Source organism: Calypte anna, chromosome 1 (genome assembly GCF_003957555.1).
Source record: "Calypte anna isolate BGI_N300 chromosome 1, bCalAnn1_v1.p, whole genome shotgun sequence".
Classification (NCBI taxonomy): Eukaryota; Metazoa; Chordata; class Aves; order Apodiformes; family Trochilidae; genus Calypte; species Calypte anna.
The window spans coordinates 15,139,214-15,166,171 of record NC_044244.1 but is presented as its reverse complement, the minus strand read 5'-3'; the positions used below and the strand labels follow the sequence as shown (position 1 = coordinate 15,166,171).

At 42.8% G+C, this 26,958-nt stretch overlaps 2 protein-coding genes across 4 annotated transcripts in view; both read right to left on the bottom strand.

Annotated features, from left to right (window-relative positions):
* The window catches only part of LOC103527837 (sucrase-isomaltase, intestinal), a 58,426-nt gene extending 39,449 nt beyond the window's left edge, over positions 1 to 18,977 (bottom strand). Inside the window, exons 1-7 of the mRNA XM_030469073.1 lie at positions 18,932 to 18,977; positions 15,722 to 15,956; positions 15,170 to 15,272; positions 14,928 to 15,073; positions 3,616 to 3,784; positions 2,836 to 2,932; positions 1,666 to 1,778 (exon numbers count right to left, since the gene is read on the bottom strand). Of these exons, the coding sequence (XP_030324933.1) occupies positions 1,666 to 1,778; positions 2,836 to 2,932; positions 3,616 to 3,784; positions 14,928 to 15,073; positions 15,170 to 15,272; positions 15,722 to 15,956; positions 18,932 to 18,977 (909 nt within the window). The remainder of the gene's footprint in view (positions 1 to 1,665; positions 1,779 to 2,835; positions 2,933 to 3,615; positions 3,785 to 14,927; positions 15,074 to 15,169; positions 15,273 to 15,721; positions 15,957 to 18,931) is intronic.
* Positions 18,978 to 20,428: 1,451 nt separating this feature from the next.
* Positions 20,429 to 26,958, bottom strand: part of KIF21A (kinesin family member 21A) — an 89,973-nt gene continuing 83,443 nt past the window's right edge. For all 3 annotated transcript variants that reach the window (XM_030448742.1, XM_030448727.1, XM_030448735.1), the window contains 2 exons: positions 23,764 to 23,963; positions 20,429 to 21,720 (listed from right to left, as the gene is read on the bottom strand). In XM_030448742.1, the coding sequence (XP_030304602.1) occupies positions 21,627 to 21,720; positions 23,764 to 23,963 (294 nt within the window). In that variant the 3' untranslated portion in view covers positions 20,429 to 21,626. The remainder of the gene's footprint in view (positions 21,721 to 23,763; positions 23,964 to 26,958) is intronic.

Below are 26,958 nucleotides of genomic sequence, written 5' to 3'. Positions count from 1 at the left end.
TGAAAGCTCTGGTTGCCCAGCTCAGGGTTCACAGAATCACAGAATTATCTTGGCTGTAAAAGGCTTCAAGATAATTGAGTTCAACCATTAACCTAGCACTGACAAATCCTTAACTAAACCATATACCTAAGTACTATGTCTATACTACTCGTAAATACCTCCAGGGATGGTGGATCCACCACTGCCTTGGGCAGCCTTTTCCAGTGTCTGGTAACACTGGCAGTGAAGAAATTATTCCTAACATCCAAACTAAAGTTCCCCTGGTGCAACTTGAGGCCATTACATCTTATCCTATCACTTGTAACTTCATTGAACAGATCAATCCCCATCTCTTTACAGTCTCCTTTAAGGTAGTTGCAGAGAGCAATAAGGTCTCCCATTGATCAAGCCTGTCTAGATCCCTCTGTAGAGCCTCCCTACCCTGGAGCAGATCAACACGTCCACCCACTTCAGTGTCATCTGCAAATTTACTAAGGGTTCACTCTATCCTCCAGTCTAAATCATTGATAAAGATGTTAAACAGCAGTGGCCCCAGTACTTTGGGGAACACCACTCCTGACTGGTATCCAGCTGGATTTCACTCTATTGACCACAACTCTTTGTGCACAGCTATCTAACCAGGTTTTAACCCAGCAAACTGTATGCCTATCCAAGCCATGAGCAGCCAATTTCTCTTGGAGAATGCAGTGGGAACTGGTGTCAAACGCCATACATAAAGTCAAGATAGACAACATCCACATCTTTTCCCTCATCCAATAATTTGGTCACCTTGTCATAAAAGGAGATCAGGTCCCACCACAGGCTGCTCAGCATCTCCAGTGACAGCTTAATCATCAGGGTCTGCATGCATGCACAGCCCTTCTCACAGTGACATGCCCTCTTCTCAAGCTTTGCTCCACCAGCTTGGTACTGGTTTCTTTCCACACAGAGCTTGGTTTTGAGGTGTTTTGTTTTGGTTTTTTTTTCTGTGCAAGAGCCCAGTTAATGCATCACCTGGCATTTAGTGACCAGGAAAGATCTATTACCTGACATTTTTTTTCTGAGCAGTCCTGTCTGGATAAGAATTGCCTGTGTTATTCTGAAGCCACTATTTGCATGGGCAATTGGAAGGCAAGTATCTATACCCTTTGAGACAGTAGTAAATACATTTTTATCACACCTATGCTCTCCAATGAAATTACATTGATTTTCATTACTAAAAAAAAGGCTGATACCTCGAAATCAACAGGCAATTCCACTGGCAAATAAATGCTTGAAGCCTTTGTAGTTCATTCAACATCTCTGAAGTCCAGCAGACATAAAATACCCAAACATTCCCATCTGTGTTTTGCCTAGGTTGTTTTATCAAGCAATCCAAATCAAAATACAGTTATGGTCATGTAGTAAAGGCAGTAAAACTATCATGGCCAGGAGAACAGTAAGCTTGGACAAATTTCTTTCTAATCAGTGCATCCCCCTTAAATGCAATCCTGCTCTCAACACTGAAATGCTGCAGGAAAGGCTGGAAATGTGCACTGAACATCCCACCAGTCTGCTATATTCAGACAGATACTCAGACATTTGCAGATGCTTGCCCACATGCCAGGTTGCCCATGGACATTGCTATGGCTGAGGAGAGTTCATTAGAAGGTACTGCCCCATGTGCCATAGGTACTTTCTACTTACCTCTGTGTATTGCTGAACTACGTTTTCAGGAGTTGGTCCAAGAAAGACATAGAAGTCAAGGATCCCTCCAATAGTCCGGAAAGTTAAAGATGGTTTTGGACTCAGAGTAACCTCTGAAAGGAAAACATGTTCTCAGTGCAAACCCGTTCTGTACCTTGTGTGGGAATGGTTGAAAACTGCACCACGAGTGGCAACAACTGGACACCTTTACCAAGAAGGTGGTCAAACACTGGATGCAACAGGCTTCCTGGACTCATGATCAATGCCCCAGTGTCAGTGTTTCAGGGGCATTTAGACAATGCCTTTAATAACATGCTTTAACTTTTGTTCAGTCCTGAAGTAAACAGGCAGTTGGACTAGATAACTACTCTACATTCCTTCCAACCGAACTGGTCTAGTCGGGTCTGTCCTGTGCTATCTGTATGCACACTGGGCTCTTTGGTGCACAAATCTATGCCCAAGCAGAGGTGACTCCATGTTCAAGTCACTATCTGGCACTCTGTGGGTATGATTGGATGAGCAAACAGGACCTATACACAGTCTGGGAGTTGTCCACTGTTTCTGTAATCTTTGCTTTTAGACTGGCATTGTGCAGCAGTAAATCAAGGAACCCAGACAGAGCAGATTGCACAGATCCATTTGTCTCAATTTCATTTATATAAAAAGAAACCACAAGCTTGTGTTTAGGGTTCCTCTGTATCATTTTACTCTTCTTATTGGAAGTCATTGTCTGCCAGGGGAAACTGATTTTATAGACTGAGTGAAGATTTCCCCCTGTCTGAAATTATACCACTGGATTAATACAGTAAGGTGACCATGGCAACGCACAAAACTATTCTCCACAGACAGAATACAGGACTAACTTAAATTGATTTGATACAGTTATGCCAATCCCAGAGGAAATTTCCTCTACCTTCTTTTTTCCCTGTATGTGCATCTATTAAAAAAAATAAAAATAATAACTAAAAAATTAATATATTTTCACTGAAAATATCTTAACCTTGTTTAACAATCATTCTAATGAAATCTCTTTGAAAACTTTATAGTAATTCCTGGAGCCTCATTTATGGAACCACATTGAAAAAGTCATCAGTAAAACACTGTTATATATTTACTAATTTACCATCTTTCTATATGCAGCCCAGATGGGGAATCCATGTATCTTTTTACCTTGTGCATTGGAGTTCAGAAGGAGAACACCATGGGCATTGGAGTCATCTTCTACACACATATAGAAAGGGTGAACTCCATAGAGGTTGGCAAATGGCTGAAACATAAACAGCACATTAGGTATGTCTTGATTGCTATTTTTCATAGTTTTTGTCAGCTAGGCACATTTGCAAAGACAAGGAAATAAATTAATTCATAGTTAAAGACTTGTTTTGAAAGGCTGGGGATTCTTTTCATCTGAACTGGTATGAAGTCAAATTGATAGAAAAGAGTTATTTTTTCTGCCTCATCATGAAAGTAAGGATTTGTGTGTCAGTTAAACCTTTCATATTCTTCCAAACCCTCCAAATTTACATGGGTAAGAACTGCTTTGCTGGTTAGAATAGACTCACCAATCACTGACCCCAATTTATCCAAACATCTAATAAGTCCTTTTGAAGTCCAGCATGTTTGGATGAAAAGAGATTGATCCAAGCATGAAATTAAATGCTTCCCTGAACAAGCATTCTGGCATACATAATATTTTTTTTCTGAAAACTAACTGCACCATGAAAAAGCTTCTGATGAAAGGTTTCAAAGTCCCCTCAAAATGACTCATGGTTTTGTCATTTAATTAAAGCTTACAACAACTGCAAAATCTGTGACATTCCGTGTTTGCCATTGATTCACATTAGTAGTGTTACCACACAGAGGGAGATGCTCCCTTGGCAAAGCTCTACCTTGCCACCTCCCTTTGGTGATTCAAGTGAGGACAAAGTGTTGCATGAAGTGTTGCATTACCCTTGGTGCCTGATCCCTGGCAAACATGCCATAGGTAACAAAGTCCATGTTGTGTTTGAAGGACAGGTGCTCTTGTTCTCCAAAGCCATACACTGAAGTGGATGGCACAGTAGTTGAGATCTGAAGATACTGGTTGGAGAAAAACAGATCAACCAGGGGACTGTCCCACCTGCAACAAATGAAAGGAGACATGATAAGTTTGCTTACCTCTGGTGTGCATCATCTTACACTCACATTTAGATATTTATACTTTTTCTGTATTTTGAAGAGTAACAATATTTTAAAAAAACATTAAATTCTATGCATGCCTCTAAAATGCTTAACCAAACACACCTTAAATATCTGCAATGGCTGCAGATACCTTATCTACTTATGCAATAAAATGCATCAGTATAATTCTAAAAAGAACAACTGAAATAACAGAAGACACTATCTGTAATCCTATTACCAAAATAAGTGGTTGCTTGTGCTATTTCTATGACAACCAACAGGGCAGGCTAAAAATTGTTATTACACAGTGGGGTTCAGAATCCTTAATGAGAACAACAGACAGTTGTTATCAGTTTTCACTTTTCAGTGTTTTGCTGGATTAAGACCCAAATACTCTTGTTACTTCTGACTTTATGCAGGTGCTTAAAGCAGAGGGATAGCTTCCTCCAGACTCAGCTTGAATGAGATATTTTATTTCGATGACTCTACTGCTTCTCTCACCAGCTTAATGCCTTTATATCTATTGAATCATCTGTGGACACACGCTCACATTTTAATTAGGTGTTACATTCTGTTTCCTATCTCTAGTGTTATAATGAGCTGCAAGCTAGATGGAGGAGAACATAGTCAAGCTGTGGAAAAGTATTTCGTTAATGACACTGTGTATGCCATGAGTATCACATTTAGATAGCACCCTCTCGAGCCTTATTTAACCATGAATTGGTTACAGCTAATTGAAATAAATGAGCCAAAGCCATAGAGCACAGAAGTGGCATAACTCTCCATTTTATTTGTCTTTTGTCAATGATTTTGACCAAATTAAATGGTTGATCAAATTGACCAGTAATTCAGAGAAGTGGAAGATTGGCTGTGTTGGCAGGAGTAGTGCTACTCCCCTCACCCTCCCCCCCACCCCAAGGGTGGCATCCTCCCTGGTGAGCCCTGGCTGCCACCCATGCCACTGGCAACCCTGCTTGAAGATGAGTACCAGCTGCTGGGAGGACTCGGGGGACATCCCATCTCCCACCACACCAATCTTGGGCAGCTCTTCTTTCCCCATGAGGAAGCAAGGACAGCCACTCACAGGGATGCCCAGAGGTTCATACAAGGCACTCTCCTTTGCAAGGCCTCTCCATGCAAAAAGCAGGCACAAGCTGTCCCTGAAGTATCTAGTAAAGTCGTAAGTCAATCACATGTACTGAAGGGTTCATGTTTTTTTTCTAAAGTCTATTTGGCCCTTCTCATAAGCAGAAAAAGTAAGAATTTGTATTTAAGTCTTGATTTGGTTGTTTGCTAGCAGCAACCCTCCCTCCTTTCCATCATTTCCTCCACCTACATGCAGTACTGAATAAGGTTATTTTCTTACAGGAAGGTTAATGCACACAAAATATCCTTGAGAATCAGATGCAGCCCTTTGCTAACAAAGGCATTTCTGCAAGAGGCTGATGCTGTGTAGGAATAAGGATGGGCTCTGGAGCTATGTTCCTGTCCCAGGGAGCAACATAGCATAGCTCTGCTCTGCACGAAGGCAGGCACAGTCACTGCTCAAAGCAAACCATGAGGTTATGCAAAAACCAAAGGATGCTGGAGGGGAAATGCTTTGGGAAGAGCTTGAATATCTGTTCTAACTCACTGAGCGTTCTCTGTGACATCTATTCAGAGGACAGGAGGCTTTTTACATTCATGGTACCCACATTATGGCACTGACATTGCGCATCATGAGAGCAATTAGTGTTACCATGGCAGAAAAAGTGCTCCATCCAATCAGCCAGTGCTCTCCCTGCCCAGGAGGGTCACTGAGGTGATGCAAACCACAGCCCTAGAAGTAACCCCTCTGGCCTACCATGGCTTGAAATGGCATGGAGAAACTGTTTAATACTTCACGCATTCCCACAGGCTGCTGTCACACACCCAGGCTCTGCATGGCATCCCCAAAGCAGTGCCCTTCTCTGCAGCTCTCCAACACCCTGCTTCTGGGGGCTGCCACTGCCAGCCATCACTCTTTCGTTAGACCTCTGCTTGCCAGAATGGCTATGAGCTGAACACAGCATTAACTATGACATAAAAAGACTGGTAATGACTCTCTTTTTTCTGGGTATCATGCTGTCTTCTCTACCTGAAGGAAAGCTTAGACAGGTTTTCCCCAGGCACCTCTCTGCCTCCACTCTCAAGCGGCTGCCTTTCTGCTCTGCAGCAGACTGTGGTAAGCTGTTTATGTGTTTGCCTGTGTATTGTTGGCAAAAAGCAATCATTTAAATGAAAATTTTTGTCTGTCATTCCTTAAACTGTCAGAGACAATAGAAGAAAATGTTTTATTTCTCCCCTTTCCCTTCCTGCTGGTCTAAAGCAGATAGAAGGAGCAAAGCAGAGGGAACATAACATGACGCCATGTGCACAGGTATTTGCTTCATTCTCTTCTGACAGTCTTACAAACCATGACAGCCCTATGATGCACAACAGAATGAATCTGAAAAAAAACTAAAAATACAGCTAAACAATTGTTCACTGTAAAAAATTCAGCCCCCACCAGCATTAAGACATTAAGCATTAAGACTGTGAAGGTGAGAACCCTTTTCTTTGGCTGCACTCAGGCTCACTGCTCTAAGTCCCAACCCTTTAGTTACCCTGTGGTGGGAACACTCCTGCCTGAGGAAACACAAACTGGCCTCCCCACTCATCTACCCAGCTCATTGCCTGCTGCCTCTCCAGGAAGCCTAACTGATAAAAGCCATAATTTTCTTCCAGATACAGTGCACTATACACAAGAATAAACCCCTCTATTTTTAAACCTTGTATCAGGCAAAAAAAAGAATTATTCAGGTCTGAAAGGGTCTGTAGGAAAGTGAACTAGTCACACATCCAGAATTCAACCAGGACAAAATGTAACTGCATTGGACAAGAGAGACAGCACTAAAGGAAGGTGGGTAAGTAGGCAGGTAGACAAAGCATCCTGTTCATGTTGAAGGTAGATTATGACTAACACTGTCACAACATTTGAGACAGATGATGCAAAGGCAGTATAAAATGCTTTTCAGACGTGCAATCATTAGTCCTTTGCAACACGAACTGGGCATGATGATTAACCTGGTTGAATGACCTTGCTCTGTTGAAGTTTATTGGAGACCAACAACCATGGTGTGTGCAATGGCTCAGACCACTGACTCACCTGCCGTGAGCAAGCAGAGGGTGGCACTTACAAAGGGGGTCTATAAAACCTCCAGAACTAGGAGACTTGGGACACTTACATGATACATCACTAGGACATACCCATGACTATCTATCTGGACATCTAAAAATTATTTTATGTTGGGAGAGGGTTGTTTTTTTCTTGTTGTTGCAATGAATCCAGGAGACATGAGTTCATTGCTTTAAGGCGTGTACACCTGTCCCTCTCAGTTGCTTGGAGAAAACCTCCTCTGCAACATCTGCTCTTCTTGGCCTCCAGACCTTTTGCAAACTGCTGTCTGGTAAAAGGGACTACACACTGTATGTATTATCAGTGTGCAAAATCATGTGGAAACTTCACATGTCTATCAGAAAAGTGGGTGTAAGCCCCCTGGAAGAGCTTGGGTATAATGTTTCAGAGAGCATTGTCTATTGCTGTCTGCACAGTCAGCCTACAAAGCAGTAAAACACCGTAGGGACTGAGGAGTATAGGCCTTATTTTCATGTGAACCTCAACTGTACGTGGCTCCTGACTCACCCTACTCTTATGGGGAGCATCATTGTAGGAGCCCATGTCTCCATGATTTTCCACAGTCTCAGCTTGCTGAAAAATGTTTCTACTATCTCACAACAGCCATATTCCTTATCAGTTTTAAGGGCACCACTGGACTGCAGAAGGCACACCAAGAATGACTTTCTATATGCTAATATTACTTTTAAAGTGAACTATCAAATAGGAGGAGAAAGTCTGCACAAGGAATCGACATCTCTTCCACAAATGTGACATTTTTAAAAGAAGTAATTGCAGGGTATATTTACAGTTATTGACAAAGTTCTGTATTCAAAGTCATAGTATCATGGCATCTCCTATAGGTGGCTGGATATACAATGTTGTTCTGAAAAACTCTCGGATAACTGATGTAACTACAACACTTCTCGCCTACATAACATAAATCTTAGTGGTTAGGGAACAATAACAATGACTCTTACAAACTAGGAGCAAATTTGAGCTATCCATGATGCACACAATTTGTTCCTGTTGCTTTCAGCAAAATTGCTGTTTAAGACAACAGCATTCTAAATCATTCTAATAGCTTTGCCTATGTAAAAATGTCTTCATGTTAAGTGGCAGCTGTGCTTACCACCACAATCAATAAAAAAGACAGCTGAACTTTGAAGCAGCCCTTTTGGAAATTAGGGCAAATCTTGATTAGATTTCAGTTATTTGTGCTGTATCTTCCCAAGTGTGATAGCAAACGAGGTATTCCAGAAGCTTAATAGAGAGAGAGGAGCACTTATCTGGGCTGGCAAAAATGTGCTGCCTTCCATTATAAGTATGACATCATGAAGGAAAAGTCAGTTGGAAAAAGGATATTAAAGTGGAGAATCTAATCAATAGTCCTTCCCTTTGCAGCCTGTCTCCAGCAATGGCCCAGGCCAGATATCACAGAGGAAGTTGCAAGATGTCACTCAGAGGCAGCCTTCCAGTAACCTGCTTATGGAGGAAGTTTCTAGCTATTTTCATAGAATTAGCTTATGTTGTAAAATATGGAGACAAAAATAGTTGTGGTTTGTTGTTTGGGGTTTTTTTATGCATGAATATGCATGCTGCTAAGCTTCCCATGTCAGTACTGCCCAGGGGCAACAAGTCCCACCGAGTAACCACTCACTGCAAAATGACAGTGTCTTTCATATTTATTGCTGCCTTGAAGCAAACAGTTCCTGGCCTTTTACGCTGTGCTCTTGAGAAAAATCTATGCTTTCTTGAAGCCTTCATACTCACACTTGATACTACCTCCTCCAATAGTTGCTGGTGTTTATGGCAGGAGCAGAAATGAGAACAGTGGTCAGTCTGAGAGTACAGGCCACTAAATAATGCAGAGGATCCATTTTGCTCCCTCAACTACATCATTACAATCCAGTATTTTCTCTCCTGTTTTCATTACTGTTGGGCCCTGGCCAATGAAGGGACAGTGTCACTGGGAGAGCTGCAAGATCAGCTGGGATAATATGAGTGGAGATTTATTAAACTAAAGGCAATTACAAATTTCTTGACAAACTGTTTTGCCACTGATCACACCAATTTGCCAGAACAGGTATTTTCCAAGCATCATGGGAGCTGGGAGGGGTTTCTGGCCACCTCCACAGCCCCTCAAGGCCAGTGGTTTGGGAATCTCACCTCCATAGCAGGAGACCTATTTCCCAGTCCCTCTGTCCTTCATGGTTTAGATTTAAGACTTGCAGGCTTGACTCAGCTGCAGTTTTCTGCTTTTCCACAGCAAAACAGAAAACGCTTGACATCTTTATGGAAGTAGGGGCTCTGCCTGCCCCTGTGTCTCATCTGACCTCCTTGGAACCTCACCAGCAAAAGCATGGAAATTTGGTAGCACCTCTTCACCGTCATGGCTTTGGAGAGCTGCTGGCACCGGGAAGGACCTTCCCTGGCCACCAGTGAAACAGCAGGAGAATGGGAGAATGTGAAGAAGAGAAGCAGGAGCATATGGGACTGTAAGGGACAGAGAAAAGGAGAGCTGTGGTGAAGAAGGAGGAAAGTAAGAAGGGAGTAAGCCAAGAGGCATTAGCGGGAGAAGAAAAGGAGGCAGCCCAAGAGCTCCTGGTTGTGGAACTTCCTAGCAGCCCTTGGATCATTTTCTTCCATGACTCCATGTAATTTTTGCCCCCATGCAGATGAAGCAGCAGTTGTCACCTGAATACCTTGGGCCAAGACAAAAATGTAGCGGGACTTGGGCTTTTGTTCTTACTTCCCGCTCTGCATGAGGTTTGCAATCAGCTGTTAAAATCTCTCCTCTTACAAAATCCCCTCCTCTCCCTCATCCACTGGAGCTCTGAGGATTACACGGAGCCCTGAGTCTGTCCTGCCCTCTTCGATGTAACTCGGCCACGACAAAACCTGCTCACATGCAGCAGACAGGTGAAACACCTGTAAAGCACGCTCAGAAATGCCTCGAAGTCTCTGCTGCCACTCCCCTGCAACGTGGCACTAAATCGCTGCCCCTGAGGAGGGAGCACACGAGGGGCTGAGCGGGGCAGAGAGCGGGGCCGGGGTTTTACCCCAGTCAGACAGAGGCTGTCAGCAGGAAGGACTATGCCACAGAGAGTGACAGAGGGAAATACAGGAGTGGACTTGGAAAGAACATCTCAAACCCATGCCACGTTTCTGCTCTCAGGAGAGGCTGCTCACTTTCAGTGTGGGCTGTCAGATGTGCCAGAGCACAGTGGGGATTGTGAGGGATTTCAGGCATTTTTTTGGGGGGTGAGACATCCAGTAGTGTGAAGCTGCTGATGATGCATAAGGAGCATGATGTAAAACAGATTTCCAAGGAATTGGGATTGCTTTGCAATGGAAAAGCCTTCATCAGAGATGTTAGAAAGGTCTAGCAGAACACCTGGACCTGTTTTGATGCGTTATCCATCCACACCTGAGGAGTACAACTGCAGCACCTATTGAAGAGGCTTTATTTTCCCACATCACCTGTTCTGAACAGTATTTCTGTGTATATGAGGACTTATGATTGATGTTCCTGTTCATTGAAACAGCAAGGCCATGGCTATTCACTTCTTAAAACAGGAGACTTGAAGTCCCTCCAGGTGTTAAGTGCTTGCCTTTTTCTAAGGGACACTTGCCACACAGCCTGCTCTAACCTGGCCCAGCCACGGGGGACACCAGCTATGCCACTCAGTGCAGGGGGCACCCAGGTGTGCTGGGTACCCTGGAGCAGCAGCTCCCACCTCTGGAGGGACTCCAAAGGAAAGGATTTGCGTTATGGCATCTTCTCTGGAGGCTGCACCTGGTACATGGAGTGGTGGTGGGGCAGCAATGATGAAAATGCTCTGCTGCAGCTCCTGCTGAGCCCTTGCTGCAGCCATGGAGCATGCTTACTCTCATCCTATGCCTCCAAACCTGCCTTTGGGCAGGTTGAACTAACATGGAAATGTACTTAACTGCCAGATGCCACTGGTGTTCCCCTGGACCCAGACAGCCACCGGTGGGGATGCTTCCGAAATGCTGTTTGCTGAGGGTTCATTCTCCCCAGTCACGCAAATGCAGCCACCCATGGCTTTTAGGCCAGGACAAATAACCTGCTTTCCTGTTTTGAAATCAGATTTCCATCTGCACAGCTCTTCTGATGCACATCTCTTCTGAAGGCTGCCAACCACTCTAAGTCCGGCTGTGGAGGTATCCCTGTTTATCTGCATTCACTCATGCTGATGGGACAGACAGGCAAATGAAAAGGAAGCATTTTTGCTCCTCACACAGGGAATTAAACTCCAAATATTATTCACTTGTGAGAGGAAGGGTTCCCTGCTGGGATGCAATCCTTCAATCTATAAGTACTGGCTGTGCCATTTCATTCAAAATAAATGAATTTTATTCAAAATAAAATTTCCTAGGAACATGTAATTTCCTTTTCTATATGTAAAATCCTGTGTCTCTGCTGAAGAGAAACTTCTAGTAGCAGCCCTGCCATTGTTTGCAGGCTAAAAGCCCATTAACTGTGCATTATATTCTCCTGCAATTTCCTCTTTTTGGGATGGGTTTGGTTTCAGAAGAACCCCTGAACCTGTCTGGAGGCAGGCTTTCATGCTTTTCTAGCATTTCTAGCTCTGCTAGCACAGCATCACTGGCGTGTGCTTTATCAGTGCTGCTAACCAAGACTGCCCTCTGCCTCCCCAGGCTCTGCAGCACACCACTGCTGCACACCACACTTGTGCCACTGCAGAGCACAGATCTGGGGGCACAAGGGGTGCCCCACTGCCAGATATATGGTGAAGGCTTCCCTGGGCCCCTGGCAAGGCAGCAAATGTACCCTCCTGCAACTTGCTCAGTGGGGACCAACTTGAGCTCCTCTGCATCTCACTGGAGTTGTGCTGGTGGCAGCTCAGCAGATCAAATTCTGCATCTGCTTCATGGCTGGACCCTTTCCTTGCCTGGGATGTCCCAGGTTTGAGCCTTGACTAAGTGAAGCTAAACCCCAGGGGTATGGGTGAAAATGAAGACGACTGAATGGGCACAAAACATGAGCTAGCCACTCGCCATGTGTCATTATGCATTCATCTCTTGCATCACCATTCCAATTAATGAGCTTTTACAAAAGTCTCTTACTACAAAGAGAAGGAAATTGGGCCTTTAACACAAGCCCACTATTTTCACAAAGCTGTTAAGTCTAACAAGGAATTAAATTATTTTTGTTATCAGAGTAATGCATAATACATTCATTTACTATAGCCTGCAAAAAGAAAACTTTACAGAACTGACTGTGACGTGTTTAAAAAGAGAGGCCACAAGACTGTAATTTAAAAGGATGGGCAGCTAATTAAAAACCCAGTGAGATGGTTCCATCTGCAGACTCAAACCATTTGTTGTCTTACTCACATCGTGTGTTAAGCCATCCTTACATTGTTCAGAGAGATTATGCTTATATTTTGAGTCTGTTTAACAGAATTTATTGAGAGAGGGGAAATCTGGTCTGAAATTTTAATTCCTTGATTTGGGTGTTGATTTTCTAATGCGTAAAATGAACCACTTGGATCCCAATGACCTTCTGGCACTAGTGGTGGGATGCAAGATGAGCAGAACTGGTGCTGAGGACCCAGCAGCAACATTTGTTTGGGCTTGCCCTGAAGCAGAACATTAGCAGCTGGTGGTCCTGGTGTGTGCTGCTGGAGCACACCTCCTGGCAAGGCCATGTGGAAGGTACCTACTCTGTGCTCCTAAGGACCACTTCAAGGTTAGTCAATGCACAAGAGTTGGGTATAATCAAGAGATTTATGCCAAAATGTGCTGCTGATCTGAATTAAAATGCTAGTATAGACATAACAACAGCCTGCTGCAAATAACCTGTATTTCTATGTTATGTGCATCTCCTTTGCATGCCTGAGCCATGCAGTGATAACCCAGAACAGTCTGTAACACTGGCATTTGTCTCTGCAGACAGCCAGAAACTGCTAAAGCCATGTTGCAGCATCCTCAAACTGGCAGGAGTGCACCTTGACTGGGACTTGCATGCTAAGTAGCATATTACACTAGAGATGTGTTGGTGGAAGCCAAGAAAACAAGAAGTCATAAAACCTGGTGACATTTTCTAGTAAGGGGAGCTTTTCCTGAAGTTAAACCTACAGTGTCAACTTGAGAACACAACTGGTATTTTTGCAGATTGACAAACTAGTCTAGAATCACAGAACTGTCACAGTTTGAAAAGACCTCTAAGATCACTGCATCCAACTGTCAACATCCTCCCCCCCAGTAAAATATATCAAGTATCACCTACTAGGGCATGTCCTGAAGTGCCTCATCTACACGGTCTTTAAATACTTCCAGGGATGGTGCTTCTACCACCTCCCTGGACAGCCCATTACAACACCTAACTATTCTCTAAGTAAAGAAATTCTTCCTCATGCCTAGTCTAAACCTCCCCTGAGGTTTAGACCCTTCTTCAACTTCAGGCCATTTCCTCTGGTACTATCATTATTTACTTAAGAGGCCAGCACCCACTCTCCTACAACACCCTTTCAGGTAGCTGAAGAGAGCAATAAGATCTCTTCTCATCCTCCTCTTCTACAAACTAAACATTCCCAGTTCCCTCAGCTTCTCCTCACAGGACTTAACTCTCCAGACTCTTCACCAGCTTAGTTGCCCTTCTCTGAACTCAGTCCAGCAACAAAATGTCTTTCTCATAGTGAGGGGCCCAGAACTGAACACAATACTCAAGGTGTGGTTTCACCAGAGCCAAGTACAGGGACACTGTCACTTCCCTTCTCTTTCTGGTCACACTATTCCTGGTACAAGCCAGGATGCTGTTGGCCTTCTTGGCCAGCTGGGCACACTGCCATCTCACATTCAGCTGGCTGTCAACCAGCACACCCTTTTCTGCCTGGCAGATTTTCAGCCACTCCTCCCCGTGGCCTGCAGCCTTGCATGGGGTTGTTGTGACCAAAGTGGAGGACCTGGCACTTGCCTGTGTTAAACCTTGTTTTACTGACCCTGGCCCACTGGTTCAGCTTGTCCAGGTCCCTTTGCAGAGCATTCCTACCCTTGAGCAGATCAACACTCCCACCCAGCTTGGTGTCATCATCAAACTTACTGAGGAAACACAGTCCTCTCATCTAGGTCACTGATGAAGATGTTGAACAGAACCAGCCCCAAAAGTGAACCCTGGGGAACAGTACTGGTGATCTGCTGCCATCTGGATTTAAGTCTGTTGACTACAGCTCTGTGAGCCTGGCCATGCAGCCAGTTTTTAACCCAATGAAGAGTATATATATCTATGCCATGAGCTGCCAGTTTCTCTAGGAGAATGCTGTGGGAGTCAGAGTCAAAGGCTTTACTAAAGTCCACTAGTGCTCTCAACCACTAGGCAGGCCTCCTGGTCATAGAACAAAACCAGGTTGGTCAAACAGGACCTGCCTTTCCTGAACCCAACACACAATGCCACCCAACCACAAATGCCATTCACTGAAACCTGTGGCAGTTAGAGGCTTAGAGCCTCTGAGGCTGAGCTTTAGTTTCCTAGACCTACCTCTTGAAGAGTGTCAAAGGATTTGGTACTCTATTTCTGACAATTATGCTTAATTTCTGACATATCAAACCATCCCAAATTTCAGAAACCTTAGTTCAGTGCTTTCATGAGTTGAGTCTACCAGTGTCCCAAGCTGTGCCACTGTACCCTCAAGAGTTATTTGACTTCTGGAACAGCCATTCATACAGCAAGGAAGGTAATTCTCTATTACACAGCCACATACTCCTATTAATAATAAATGTTCCCCAGGGACAAGGCATAAATCTGTGTTTATGCCACATCCAGTTTGTGCTTGAGCCTGTGTCACACAGACCCAAGCACTAGTGTTTGAGGGAACAGCGCTCGTCCTGTCAACCTTAATTTCTGCAAAAAGCAGTGTGAGTGAGAGCTGATACTCACAGCACAGTGCCAGTGCTCTTCCTCTTGACCGTGAAGCGTGAGGAGTCCTCTGTGAACTCCACTTCGTAGTTGGCCTCGTCAGCGGTAACTCCAGGGGAGTTGATCTTCAGCGGGACCTCAAACCGCTTGTTGTTTGGGTCGTAAAACTGAAGCAAGGCAAGAAAGTGGCAGATTAGCTCATTTGTTAGTCTGCATTGCACTGGTTAAATGATTCTGTTATTCCTCCCCCTCCAGATACTCACCCTGAACCGGAGCCTGTCCTTTGTCTGGAACTCCACTTCCAAGATGATCGGGGAAATGTCATTTCCAAAGAGGGACAAGGCCTGGCGTTTGTTCAGCATCACCCTGTGGTGGAAAACGCCCTGATGCCCACCACAACCACCCTGGTATAGGCCAGGGGGAACAGCTCAGCCATGCTACATCAGCTCTTTAAAAAGAAACCACTGACTTATGGAGAGAAATAATTGCTGAGGTTGGCTTAGGCTCTCCTTGCTGTTAGTGGGTAAAATAGGTGCTACTGAAGCAGGGCGACCTCGTGGTCTCCAGGGACACAGCTCTCAGGGTAAGGGAAGCCCTCTTGAACTAGCACCTGATTTTCTCACTGGTGTTGAGTTGTGATGTGAGGGCAGGATCCCAGCTCTGCTTGGCTTATAGTCAAGGAAATAACAGCCGTTGCCCTCCTTGTGGCAAGCTGAACAGGCAGCAGGGAAGTAGCCTGGGGAAGACTTGTGGCGAATTGCCCTGGGGTGGCCATGGGGGGTCACTGCATCACCCGAGGAGCCGTGCACACTTACCTCCAGCCATTGGCTGTCTTCTCGATGCTTCTGCCGAGGGAGTATCCATAGGGACTGTCCTCAGGAAAGAAGCACCAGGGAGTGTTGTCCACGTTGGTGGGGCACCATCGGCAGCCCCGCGCCTCGCAGCCCTCCTGGGAAGCTCCGGGCTGGGGGTGGCAGTCGATGCGTTCCTGAACCGCCAGCGCCCCGGGGCACTGAGAGCCCCGCTCTGAGCCCAGGCAGCCGCCCAGGGCTGCCCGTGGGGAGAGGACAGTTAGAGCAGCAGAGCCACAGTCAGAACAACCACAAGCAATGTAAACTTCTTGAGTTATTCTTTTTCTGTTGTGTTTTTTTCCTCACCTGGGGGCTAATAGGCATCATTCTTTTGACTAAGATGCCGGCAGAGCAGAGTGCCTGCTCATGACCAAGACAAGAGCAAGTGTTCCTCTTAGAAGCTGAGGCAGTGGGTTTGCTGCTCAGAGCTGCTGGTGTTCAGCTGAAGCAAAACTAGCTTCAAATTAAACACCAGGCTCAAACTGCTGGTGAGGCTTGAGAGCAATGCTTGAGGCCAGCTGAACAGGAGGGGTACTTCAGTAAGGATTGAAACTGTTAGTATTATTAAAACAGTACATTTTCTGTATACTTCATCTTTCATGTTATACACAAAGATTATCTACTAATACAGATAGAAATATGTGAAGTTAGCATCCACTCATACAATATACATATATAAAGTCAGTATTTTTATAGTTACAAGTTTGTACTTGGGTTAATTTCTACATTGTATGACTACTACATATAGACAGTATGAACAGTTTGTGTTAATACAAGTATGGTTATGAGTAAAGGGAAGATACCAGCCATAAAAGAAAAGGCACAAATTAGTCATCCCCAGAATCATCCTGAGAAAAAACCTCATAGTAAGGTGCTAAAGCTTTTCCGTTGGGCAACTGCAGGTCAAGCCTGTGGTTCCCCAGCACACAGCAAACCTCCTGAGAGCAGGAGAACAGAGAGCTGCTCCCCACCATGCTAACAAAATGCTCTGTTATCAAATATTCTTGAACAGAGCAGGCATACCACAGGCAGCATACTTAGTTTGAAGTTAACATGTCATTTTAGTCATTACAACAATATTCAAAGATTAAATCTTCTGGAACAATAATTGCTCTTTTCCATAAAATGACTAATACCTCAGCTTTAAATTCTTTTTTTATGTGGACTGTTGTGAGTTGAAAGCTTAAAATGTGATTGCTAATGCAGTCTGGGCTCTCCATATAAAGAACTTTACAAGCAGATGTGCTCAAGCAATAATTACATAAACTAGGAAAATTTACAGAATAAACCTGCAGATTCACTAGTAAATGCCATCAAGCTGCGATGCTAGAATAGATCTTTAAGTATGAAATGGGAATGCAGAAAGGCAGGAACTGAGTGCCATCTACATTTGTCTTTTGAGAAAACTCTCATCCCTTCTTTGATGCAGGAGGGTCTGACCTTTCTGTCTGACACTCAGGATTTGAAGCAGAGCTCGATCCTTGCTGCCACAGCTCCTCCTATCACATTCTAGAGGTAAGAATTTACAGGAGAAATCCTGTTAACCTTTGCCAGCTGCCACACAGGCAAGCTTGGCCTTCACCTTTATGTTGTGGGGTGGACAGTCATGATCTACAGGTTTAATGGGCATTCACAAACCCTGTTAACTGTCACTTTGGAAAGCCCTGAATCCTAATCCTCTTTTTCATCCTAAGCATAATAGGTATATGAACATCCTCCTGCATTTCATCAGTTACTTCTTCTGGAGCAAACCCTGCTTCTTGAGGGAAGTGGAAGGATTGCTAAGGCTTCTTGTAGCCCTCTGGATCCTGAGGACCTTAAGCCTAAAGAAATGCCATACCAAGCACCACCTCTGCAGTCAATGCAGGGCTCCTGTGTCCAGCAGTTTCGCACTGCCTTGAACTCAAATGTACACACCTTGGCAAGCAAAGCACAGAATATAGAGTAAGTTTCATTAAGTTGTTTTTTTTCTATGGTTTTGTTAAGTTGGGATATTTTTTGTTTGGCTTTTTGATTGTTTGTTTGATTGTTTTTCCTAATAGGAATCAAATGCAACATTAGTGTTTCCATTGATAAAATAAAAAATATGACTGAACATGCTATAGAAGATTTTTAACTTGGCATCATTTAACATAGCATAGGTTCATGGGAGACTTTTATCAACTCATTTTTTGCAATAAAATACTTTCAAAATACTTTATAAGAAAGATATCATGAATGAAAAAGCTAGTTTAAGGGGGTAAAAGCATTGCCTCAGCAGGAGTCAAGAAATTTCTTTAACCTCATCAGTGTGGAGCCTGAATTTACCAGCAAACTTCGAAAACAAGAACTTGCACATATGAGCAGATAAACAAGGCTGCAACCTCATTCAACCCTTGTTCCTGGATTTACTTCTCTTATAAATTGAACAGTAGCAAGTGGGAAGATGGAATTTTTCTTCCCTAAGTTTTTAAAAAATATTTAAATCTCTGTATCATTTTCACTGCATGAATGGCCCACATCTGTAAACATACATAGAAGATGAAACGCAAACAAGAAGTTGAGTATAGCAGTAGCTATGGCTACTTACTGCTTTTCTACAGTAATTTCCATGGGAACAGAAGCTAAAGTAAGGTAGTTTAGAAGTTGTATGTGAAAAATTATGTCTGTTGATTTTTAAAAATCTTTACTTCAATTTTGTGAAATTAGATTAGAAAATGCCATAATAAGGCATAAGCAGGCAATTTAAGTATTACCACACACCTTTTAACTTAATAGTATTAGTTTTCACATTTTAGGTTAACCCATATATTTCAAAGGCACTTCCTGCTGAGGTCTCTCCATTATTTAGCGACATAAAAAGATGCATTCTCCCTTTATTAATAATCTCTAGATGAAATTAAACCTCTGGGTAAACTGGGGTAAAAACCACAGAACACAAACTAGCAAAGGTAACTTCCAGCAACTGAATGGTCCCACTGACTCCAGCATGCCCTGGTGCCCAGGAGCTGAAAGCCCTCTTTGCCTGGGTTGTATATCTGAGCAAGACAGCCCCGTTATCCTCCCACAGTCACCACAGGTGGAACTAAAGCCATGCCCATCCTCTCCTTTTCCATGTAAATGGATCGTCTCCCCTAATAGCTGTTATTACATTTATATCTTGCTTTTAAGCCCGTAGAAGTGCAATACATTTACCTGCCAGCACAACAGCCAACAAACAGAGGCTCCTGAGCCACTCCATGGTCAAAGGCAGATTTCTGCGGGCAGCGTGGAGCCTTTTATACACTTGTTTCAGTATGTGATAAGAAACATTGCAAATATTTTCTTAGAATTCATTAGATTAATTACAACTCATGACCTTGCCTGTATTTAATAAACTATCTAAGCAGATAAGATGGGATGTAGGCAGTAATTTGTCCACAAACTTGGCTCAACTTCTCTATTCAAACCTTGAGACTTCTTTGAAATTTTATTTTTTAGTTTTTTTTTTTTAAACAAGTAGCTTCAGAAGCCTAGAGCTTACCTTTTTCTGATTTCATATTATCTTTTGTCACATATGTAGTTTTACAGTATAAGTGAAAAGTTTGGAGAAAAACAAACAACTGAAGAACTCCCCATTAAAAGAAGACATTGATAATGTGACCTTTACAAAAAGACAGTTTTGCTCCAATTGCTTGATGGCAGAAACTTTCAGCGTAAAACTGTGTTCTACAGCAAGATCTGGTTTAGGTAAAACGCCTTCCTGGAGGAAAAAAGAAAAATTAAGCTTTTTCTATATACACATTATCTAAGTTTCATTGGTGCCTGTCAATTGATAGCTTTGTAAAACAAAATGTCTGTGCTCAAGCATCACCAGACTCAATCATCAGCAATTCAGACCCCTGCCACAACAGCCCCTCACCATGCGGCCCAGGGGTCAGTCTTTCCCTAGGTTTGTGAAGACTTTCCTCCTGCTGTTGCAAAACACAATATCTATATAAATCTTTTGAACACAAATATGCTAAAACCCAGGATTCCCAGATGACAGCCCTGGGTTACCATGCTGTTGCCACCATTTGTGTAGGTTGGCACAGTGGCAGGCAGAACAGGGACCCTCCACCACGTACACAAAGTGTGAGTCTTGTAAATCCACTTTCCAGTGGAAGTTTTGTTCAAAGCTGTGAGAAGGGCCATTTTTCGTGTCTGTGCACACTCCCTAAATAGTCAGAAAGCAGGATAGATGAACACTTCTTGGTATTGCTGCTGTTTAAGTAACCTATACATTGCTGCTTAACAATATGTATCATCACACACTCCTGCCAAAACTTGGAGCAAATCAGTAATCTCAAATGACAAGTGGTATGCCTTTTCCATCTTCTTTTTAGCTGAGAGGGAAACAATTCCTCTAAGAACAGTAAGAGGCATCAGAACTTTGTTTGACAGACCATATGTAATAAGGTATAAGCTGCCATCTCTCAAGAACAGGAGCCATATGTTTCATTTTAAGGCTATACTGTACTTAGTATGAGGGTTCCCAAGTACTACCAAAACACAAATAATGGCCAACAAGAACACAGACATGGCTCATCAGAACAACCTATGGGCAACTTATTCTACTGCATAGTGTAAAATTCTGCATTTTAGATTTGGGGCCTCTGCAAGGGAAGTAAATTTTTTATAAGCAAGTATAATGAAAAAGACAAAGACAAGTAGTTCACATTCACATCTTTATTTAAGTGTTTACCTACGTAAGCTATGATTTACAGACTGATATTTTTTTGGGGGGAAGAGGGTGAAGGAGGGGGTGGGAACCAAAACAAAACAACAAACAGCAAAAAACCCCTCAATATCCAAACACTGTGTCTGAATCTACACAAATTTTAAAAATTTGCAGAATTTACAAATTAATTTTCAGAGCAGTTGGGTAAATTATACATCTTCCCTCAATATCCACATTCTAAGAACTTTAACAGTCATACAGGCACAAGATAAGATATTTTCTTTGTACAACCACCTATTTACATAGCTTTTTCCAATACACGTGGTTCAGTTCTCAAAGTAACTGCCAAGGTTTGCAAAACAGTGTATTTAAAATACATTTAGCAGCATATAAAATTAGGTAAAAAGGAAAGACATTTTGCTTTAAAAAAGAAAATGAGATGAAACAAATCCATAAGAAAAATAGATTAAGATATATTTCCATCCTGACATTAAGGACATCTAGTAATTACAGAATATAGGCAAAACACTAATAAAATGTACCAATTTACGAGCATTTGAGTTCTAGTCCTGAGCACAGGGTATACATAGCTGCACAACTTTGGTCAACAAGGATAATATGCTCTCATTAACACAAATCATATGGCATTCACTGTTAGCAGGATATAGCCCTGTCAGATATATGTGTCATTAACAGCTTCTTCCCATCTTTTATTCACTCTGTTTTCCTAACAACAGTGTAAGTGACCTTTAAAAATCTTAAAACTGCGTGTTGTAAGCAAAGGCTTATTCCTGGGTAATCATCATTCCCCTGCTACCCTAAATGCAAAACAGCTGATCATACTTGGGAGTGAAATGCAGCAGAGCAATTTTGTTACATATTCCAGATTATAATTTTGAGACTGTCATTAGAGAAGACTGATTTCCAGTTAATTTAAACTGTTACATATGCACACAAATCAATCTATAAGATATAGACATACATATGTGACCACTGAGACACAAGCCATGTTACACCAAGAAGTTATTTTTTCTTAAATACAGTACATATTTTAAGGACAGCAGGTCTAGTAGAAGAGTTCAATCTTATTTCTCAGTTCATTCCAGTCATCAGTGTTTACCTAATAAACATGCAGCAAACTGCATAGAGCACACCTCAAACTCATCAATATATTAATTTATCCCTATAATTTCAATTACTGGCAACCTCTTCACTTGCATCTCCTGTATCTGAGATCTGTCCATCCACCACATTTCGAGCTTTCCAGATCCTCACAGTCCGGTCACTGAAAAACAAAATGAAGCAGTATTAGAGGTAGGTAATTACACTGGAGAGGGATACAGATGGGCTGGGGGGCAGAGAAGCTTTCTTAAAGCTTGAGTGTCTTCTTCAGAAAGGCACTGTTGGCAAAATAAGATTTCTTTAATAAGCAATTTTCATTCCACCTCCAGAAGACTTTGCAGTATAAGATGTACAGTGTTTAAGATTCCCTGACCTTATAACTCCACCTATTAACTTTAGCCATCTAGGCCAGTATAAAAATTATATGTCTGGGGAAAATAAAATCTTAGTTATTACTTCTTTTTTTAGATACCTCTAATACTAAAAGGTTGAAGTAAACTGACATGAGAGAAGAGCTTCTACCATTTAATAACTATACACAAATCAGCAGACAACAGGTAAACAGCCAGTGTTCTGCTGAATTATATAGACTCAACAGGACAAGGCTACTTCATGCCATTAAAAATGTGTGAAGGTTTTAACAGGTTAAAACAAACAGGACCTGAAACATGCTCTGTTTTCACAAGAGGTGTCAGCCTGTAATAAGGTAAAAAAGCACAGAATTGTAAGACCACACAGTCCTAAAAAACAACAAGAAAACCCCAAACAAGTAGAAAGCCACACCAAAAAACTGAAACCCTTTGCCAGATGCTGGAAAGCATAAAGCAGTGTGCTGATGTTCAGAAGCCCCGGAAAGACAAACTGGAATTTTGTACTTTTGGCAACAAATATACAGTTTTAAAGTATGTGTAAGTCACACAGGGAAAGTGTTACAACAGTCTATATAATAATAAAAAGTAAAATATAGAATTAGTCTTGTTCAACACCAATTTATCCTGTGAATGAGAAGTTACAAATTCTTATAAAGTCGTCTGGCCAGCAAACATAGACTTGTATTCTTTATAACACCCACAAAAAAAGCACCAGGAGGCAGAAGTTGAGACAGATTTTATCAAGTATAGAGGTTTGTTGACTTGAACATACATTTCATAAATCATCAGAAATACCCTAAGTTCCATAAACCTTCGCCTCAGTGTTACAAGTGCCAAAAGGTTAGGATTTTCTCTCACTCGTAATAAAAAATACATTTCATATACATGTATGATCTACAATTAATAGTCTTTAGGCAGAGACAGAAGCTTTGACATCTCTACCATTATCTGTGACTGTTTAACCATGAAAACTGGCTAACAAAAGTAGAAAACGTGACAACTTCCAAATATGAAGTGGTCCCACTTCAATTGAGAGAGTCTTGCTTTTGTTCAGAAGGCCATAAGCTTCTGCAATTGGCACTAGAAGAAAATACAACAGCTTTTACAGCTTCTGTGCTCAGACTAAGTGCACACTGCTGCCCTCTCCTGCACTTTCTCCAGAATGAGGTATTTTTCCTTGGTCACATCTCCTGAGGTTTTAAGTATTGAAGTTGCTCATTTTTACCAAGGAAGGAAATATTCAAATCAAGGTTTTTAAAGGACAGTAGGGCAGCTTGCAGAACTTCTGCTATATGTCAGCACTTAAAAGAAGAAACCTGAAAACATGAAGAAAATAAATACATACCATGGCTCATAGAAAAATTCCTGCAGGTCAGGAGTCAGTTCTAGCAGTTAAATAGCCCAACTATAGAGAAAAGCTATTAAGGTTCTTACTATTGTCAAAGTCTCCTTTACATCCTATAGACTGGTGGTCAAAAAGTTTTGATATATACAGCTACCATTAAAGTGTTTTTCGTTTTTTTTTTTTTTTTTTTTTACCATTTACTCCCACAGTTTGTGTGATCATTAAATTACAGGTGATGTACATGTACTACTGAAAAGTTCTAGTATTTTCTTCCTGTGCCCCAGTGGATCATTTTGCTCACTCCCTGGGATGCATGCACCCTGTTTTGGAGACCACTGCAGTAATGTATTAGTATTTAGGGGCATGGATTAGGTCTCCTCATGCTTGCTGTGAAGTGACTGACACGATCTCCTACATGCATTTGCACTGACAGAACTGTAGAAGGAGGTATGGAAAAAAAAAAAAAAAGATTAATGAGAAAAAAACTCACTCTGCTGCTGTGAAAATCTGGCTGGAGTTGGTGCAGATTGCATTTATAGGGCTGTCATGTCCCTTCATCTCTCCAATGGGTATGAAGGTATCCACATTCCAGAGCTTGAGAGTGCCTCCTCTGCAGCCACTGAGCAGAACCGGAGCACCAGGCACCGGGCCAAGAGCACACACCCAGTCTTTATGAGCATTAGGAACTTGCTGGAAAAGAGAAGACAGGCAAATCTCACCAGGTTGCAAAAAGTTCTATAGGAATGAGCACAGAAATGGAAAAATCCCAAGTTCCTAAACCCAATTCCTGTCCTGCAGTAGATCTGCCACTTGACACTGGGTATATCCCAGCCTTGTGGCTTCTCCTTTAGAGAAAGACTACAATTTAGGGCTATCTTCTGTCAAGGTACTTACATGCCATGTTTGTTTCTTTCTGTGAAATAGCATTGCAACACAAGAAGAAAAAACAGTATGCACAACTAACCTGATGTGGAACAGAAATTAATTTAGGATCATGCTAAATCTCCATATGTTCAAATGCATGCTCGAACATACAGTCTCTATATATGTTTCTAAACCATCCAAAACACTTACAAAACACACACACACACAAAAAATACTACTAAAAATACAATAGGGAGACAAGCTATTTCTGTATTTGCTTTTCTCCTTTAGTCTTCTCCTATCACACATTGTAAGTTGTTTTCATGATGCAGCACTTAACAAAAATATATTCATTCTTTATTGAGGAAGGACACTAGGACTTGACAGCTAATTGGGAAAGCAAAGTAGTGCACAGAGCAGAGGAGAATAGAAATAATAGTTTACTGTCTTTTAACGGAACCAAGAGTGCCTCTTCTCCAGTTCATTTTGGTAGGAACTGCTTTGGTTTGCTCTCTCTCATATTATGGGGCACATCCAGCTTTCTAGGATCATCTTGATTTTTTCTATAATATACACTACTCACCCCTCCATGGGCACCCCCTTGTCGTGAGGGAGGAGCTTGTGTGCCCTTGTGAGGTTGGGAGCTCTGCTGGTGGTGGCAGATGCCTCCAGTAAGGTCTCCCATGCCAGACAGGTGACAACTGAAGGGTCAGACAAAGTGTGTCCATGGGCAGGATGAGCTCAGTAGCCTCAGGCAACTATCCAAGGAGAAGGACAACTCTAACTCCAAACCCGGGCAGATGGAGCTCATTCAGCCCTGTAAGGCCATCCATCCATCCATCCATCCAAGTGAAGGATACTCTTAACCAAACCTACGTCCTGAGGACTTCACTGTCACTGACCAAGCTTGCTGGGCCCTGGCAGATGAACCTCAGGAGTAAAGGGTGGGACCAGTTCCACGCACGCTGCTCCTCACCTAAAAAAGCCACAGCGCAGGCTCGAGGGATAAACCCACATTTGTGGGATAAACCCACATTTGTAAAGCCCCTGCAGCAACAGGAGGGATGGAACACCAGGGGAAAGGGGCACTGGAAGCTGCAGAGCCAACCCTGCATGCAGGAGGCTCAGGACATCGGTGGCTCAAGACTGACCCAGGAGATGACAGTCTTGTTCAGCAGCATCCTGAGTGACCAAGCAGCCTTTTTCAAGGAGAGCACTGCTTGCTCCACATGGAGAGGGGCCTAGAAAAGGTGGCCTAACCCCCACCCAGTTGGCTAGCCACAGTAAACAGGTATCTTCTGATGCAGTTGAACAAAGACAAAGAGACAAAGGCATATTCCTGCCTCTAAAGGTGTGTTCAGATTGACTCACATGCTGGAACATCAGAACCATGCTTGATACAATGGACAGTGGGCATCCTGAACATCGTTTTGCTCTAATTGCCCATGAACTGCCACGACTTAACTTTGACATTGCTGTTCTCAGTGAAGTTCATCTTCATGAGGAAGGCAGTCTTAAAGAACGTGGTGCTGGCTACACACTGTATTGGTCAGGCAAACCCAAAACTGAAAGACGCCTCTCAGGAGTTGGCTTCATGATTAAAAACTCCATCACTTCCAAACTGGAAAATCTGCCAGCAGGTCATTCCGATCGCATTATTTCCTTATGCCTCCCACTACACAGCAAGAAACATGTCGTTCTCTTCAGTATTTATGCCCCAACCCTCTAAGCTGACCGTGCAGAAAAAGTCAAATTCTACAGTGACCTGTGTTGCCTCACCCAAAAGGTTCCTGCAGATGGCAAATTTATAATCCTGGGAGACTTCAACGCCAGAGTAGGAAAGAACTATGAAGCCTGGAAAGGAGTACCAGGCAAGCATGGTGTTGGAAACTGTAACGACAATGGATGTCTCCTGCTAGAGTTTTGTGCTGAGCAGCAGCTTACCATCACCAACGCTATCTTCCAACAGAAAGACAGCCTGAAGACAACCTGGATGCATCCTCGATCCAAGCACTGGCACCTCACTGACTATGTCTTAGTGTGCCAGAGAAATGTTTGTGGCATCCGTCATACCTGAGTGTTGCCCAGTGCAGAATGTCATACAGACCACCACCTTGTGTGATAACTTGCCCTCTACTTCAAGCCCAAACCTAAGAGGGGTGGCATCCCAAGGAGGAGGCTCAAAGTTAACGATCTTAAAAAAGATACAGTGAGAGACAGCTTCCAGGTAAAGCTTCAAGCTAGACTTGTAGATCATCCCATAGATCCCTCTCCTGATGTGCTTTGGCAACACATGAAAAATAGCATCCCGCAGTCCTCTGAAGAATCCCTAGGGTTCTTCACAAAGAATAACAAAGACTTGTTTGATGAAGACAACCAAGAGATCCAAGAGCTGATGACAAAGAAGAGAACTGCTCACCAAACACATCTTTCTCAGCCATCTTGCCATGTAAGAAAAGCAGCCTTTCCTCTTGCATGCAGTAAGCTCCAATAGAAACTTTGAGACATCAAGAACAAGTAGTGGATCAACCTAGCAGAAAACACTGAACTATGTGCAGTTATGGGTGACCACAGAGAGCTCTACAAGTGCTCTGGGGTGAACTTGCCACCAGCTACCACAACAGATACAGAGGATATACAGATAAAGAGGAGATACAAGGACTCCCTGAAACAATCCCTCAGCTTTGGCCATACTGACTGCCATCAGTAGTCCACTCTGGTCTCCAATCAGGACACATGGAGACACCATCCCTAATGCTGCTGCTTCCTTTGTGAACACACAGAGAATCAGTCTCTAGAAGAAAAGACAGCACAGAAAGAA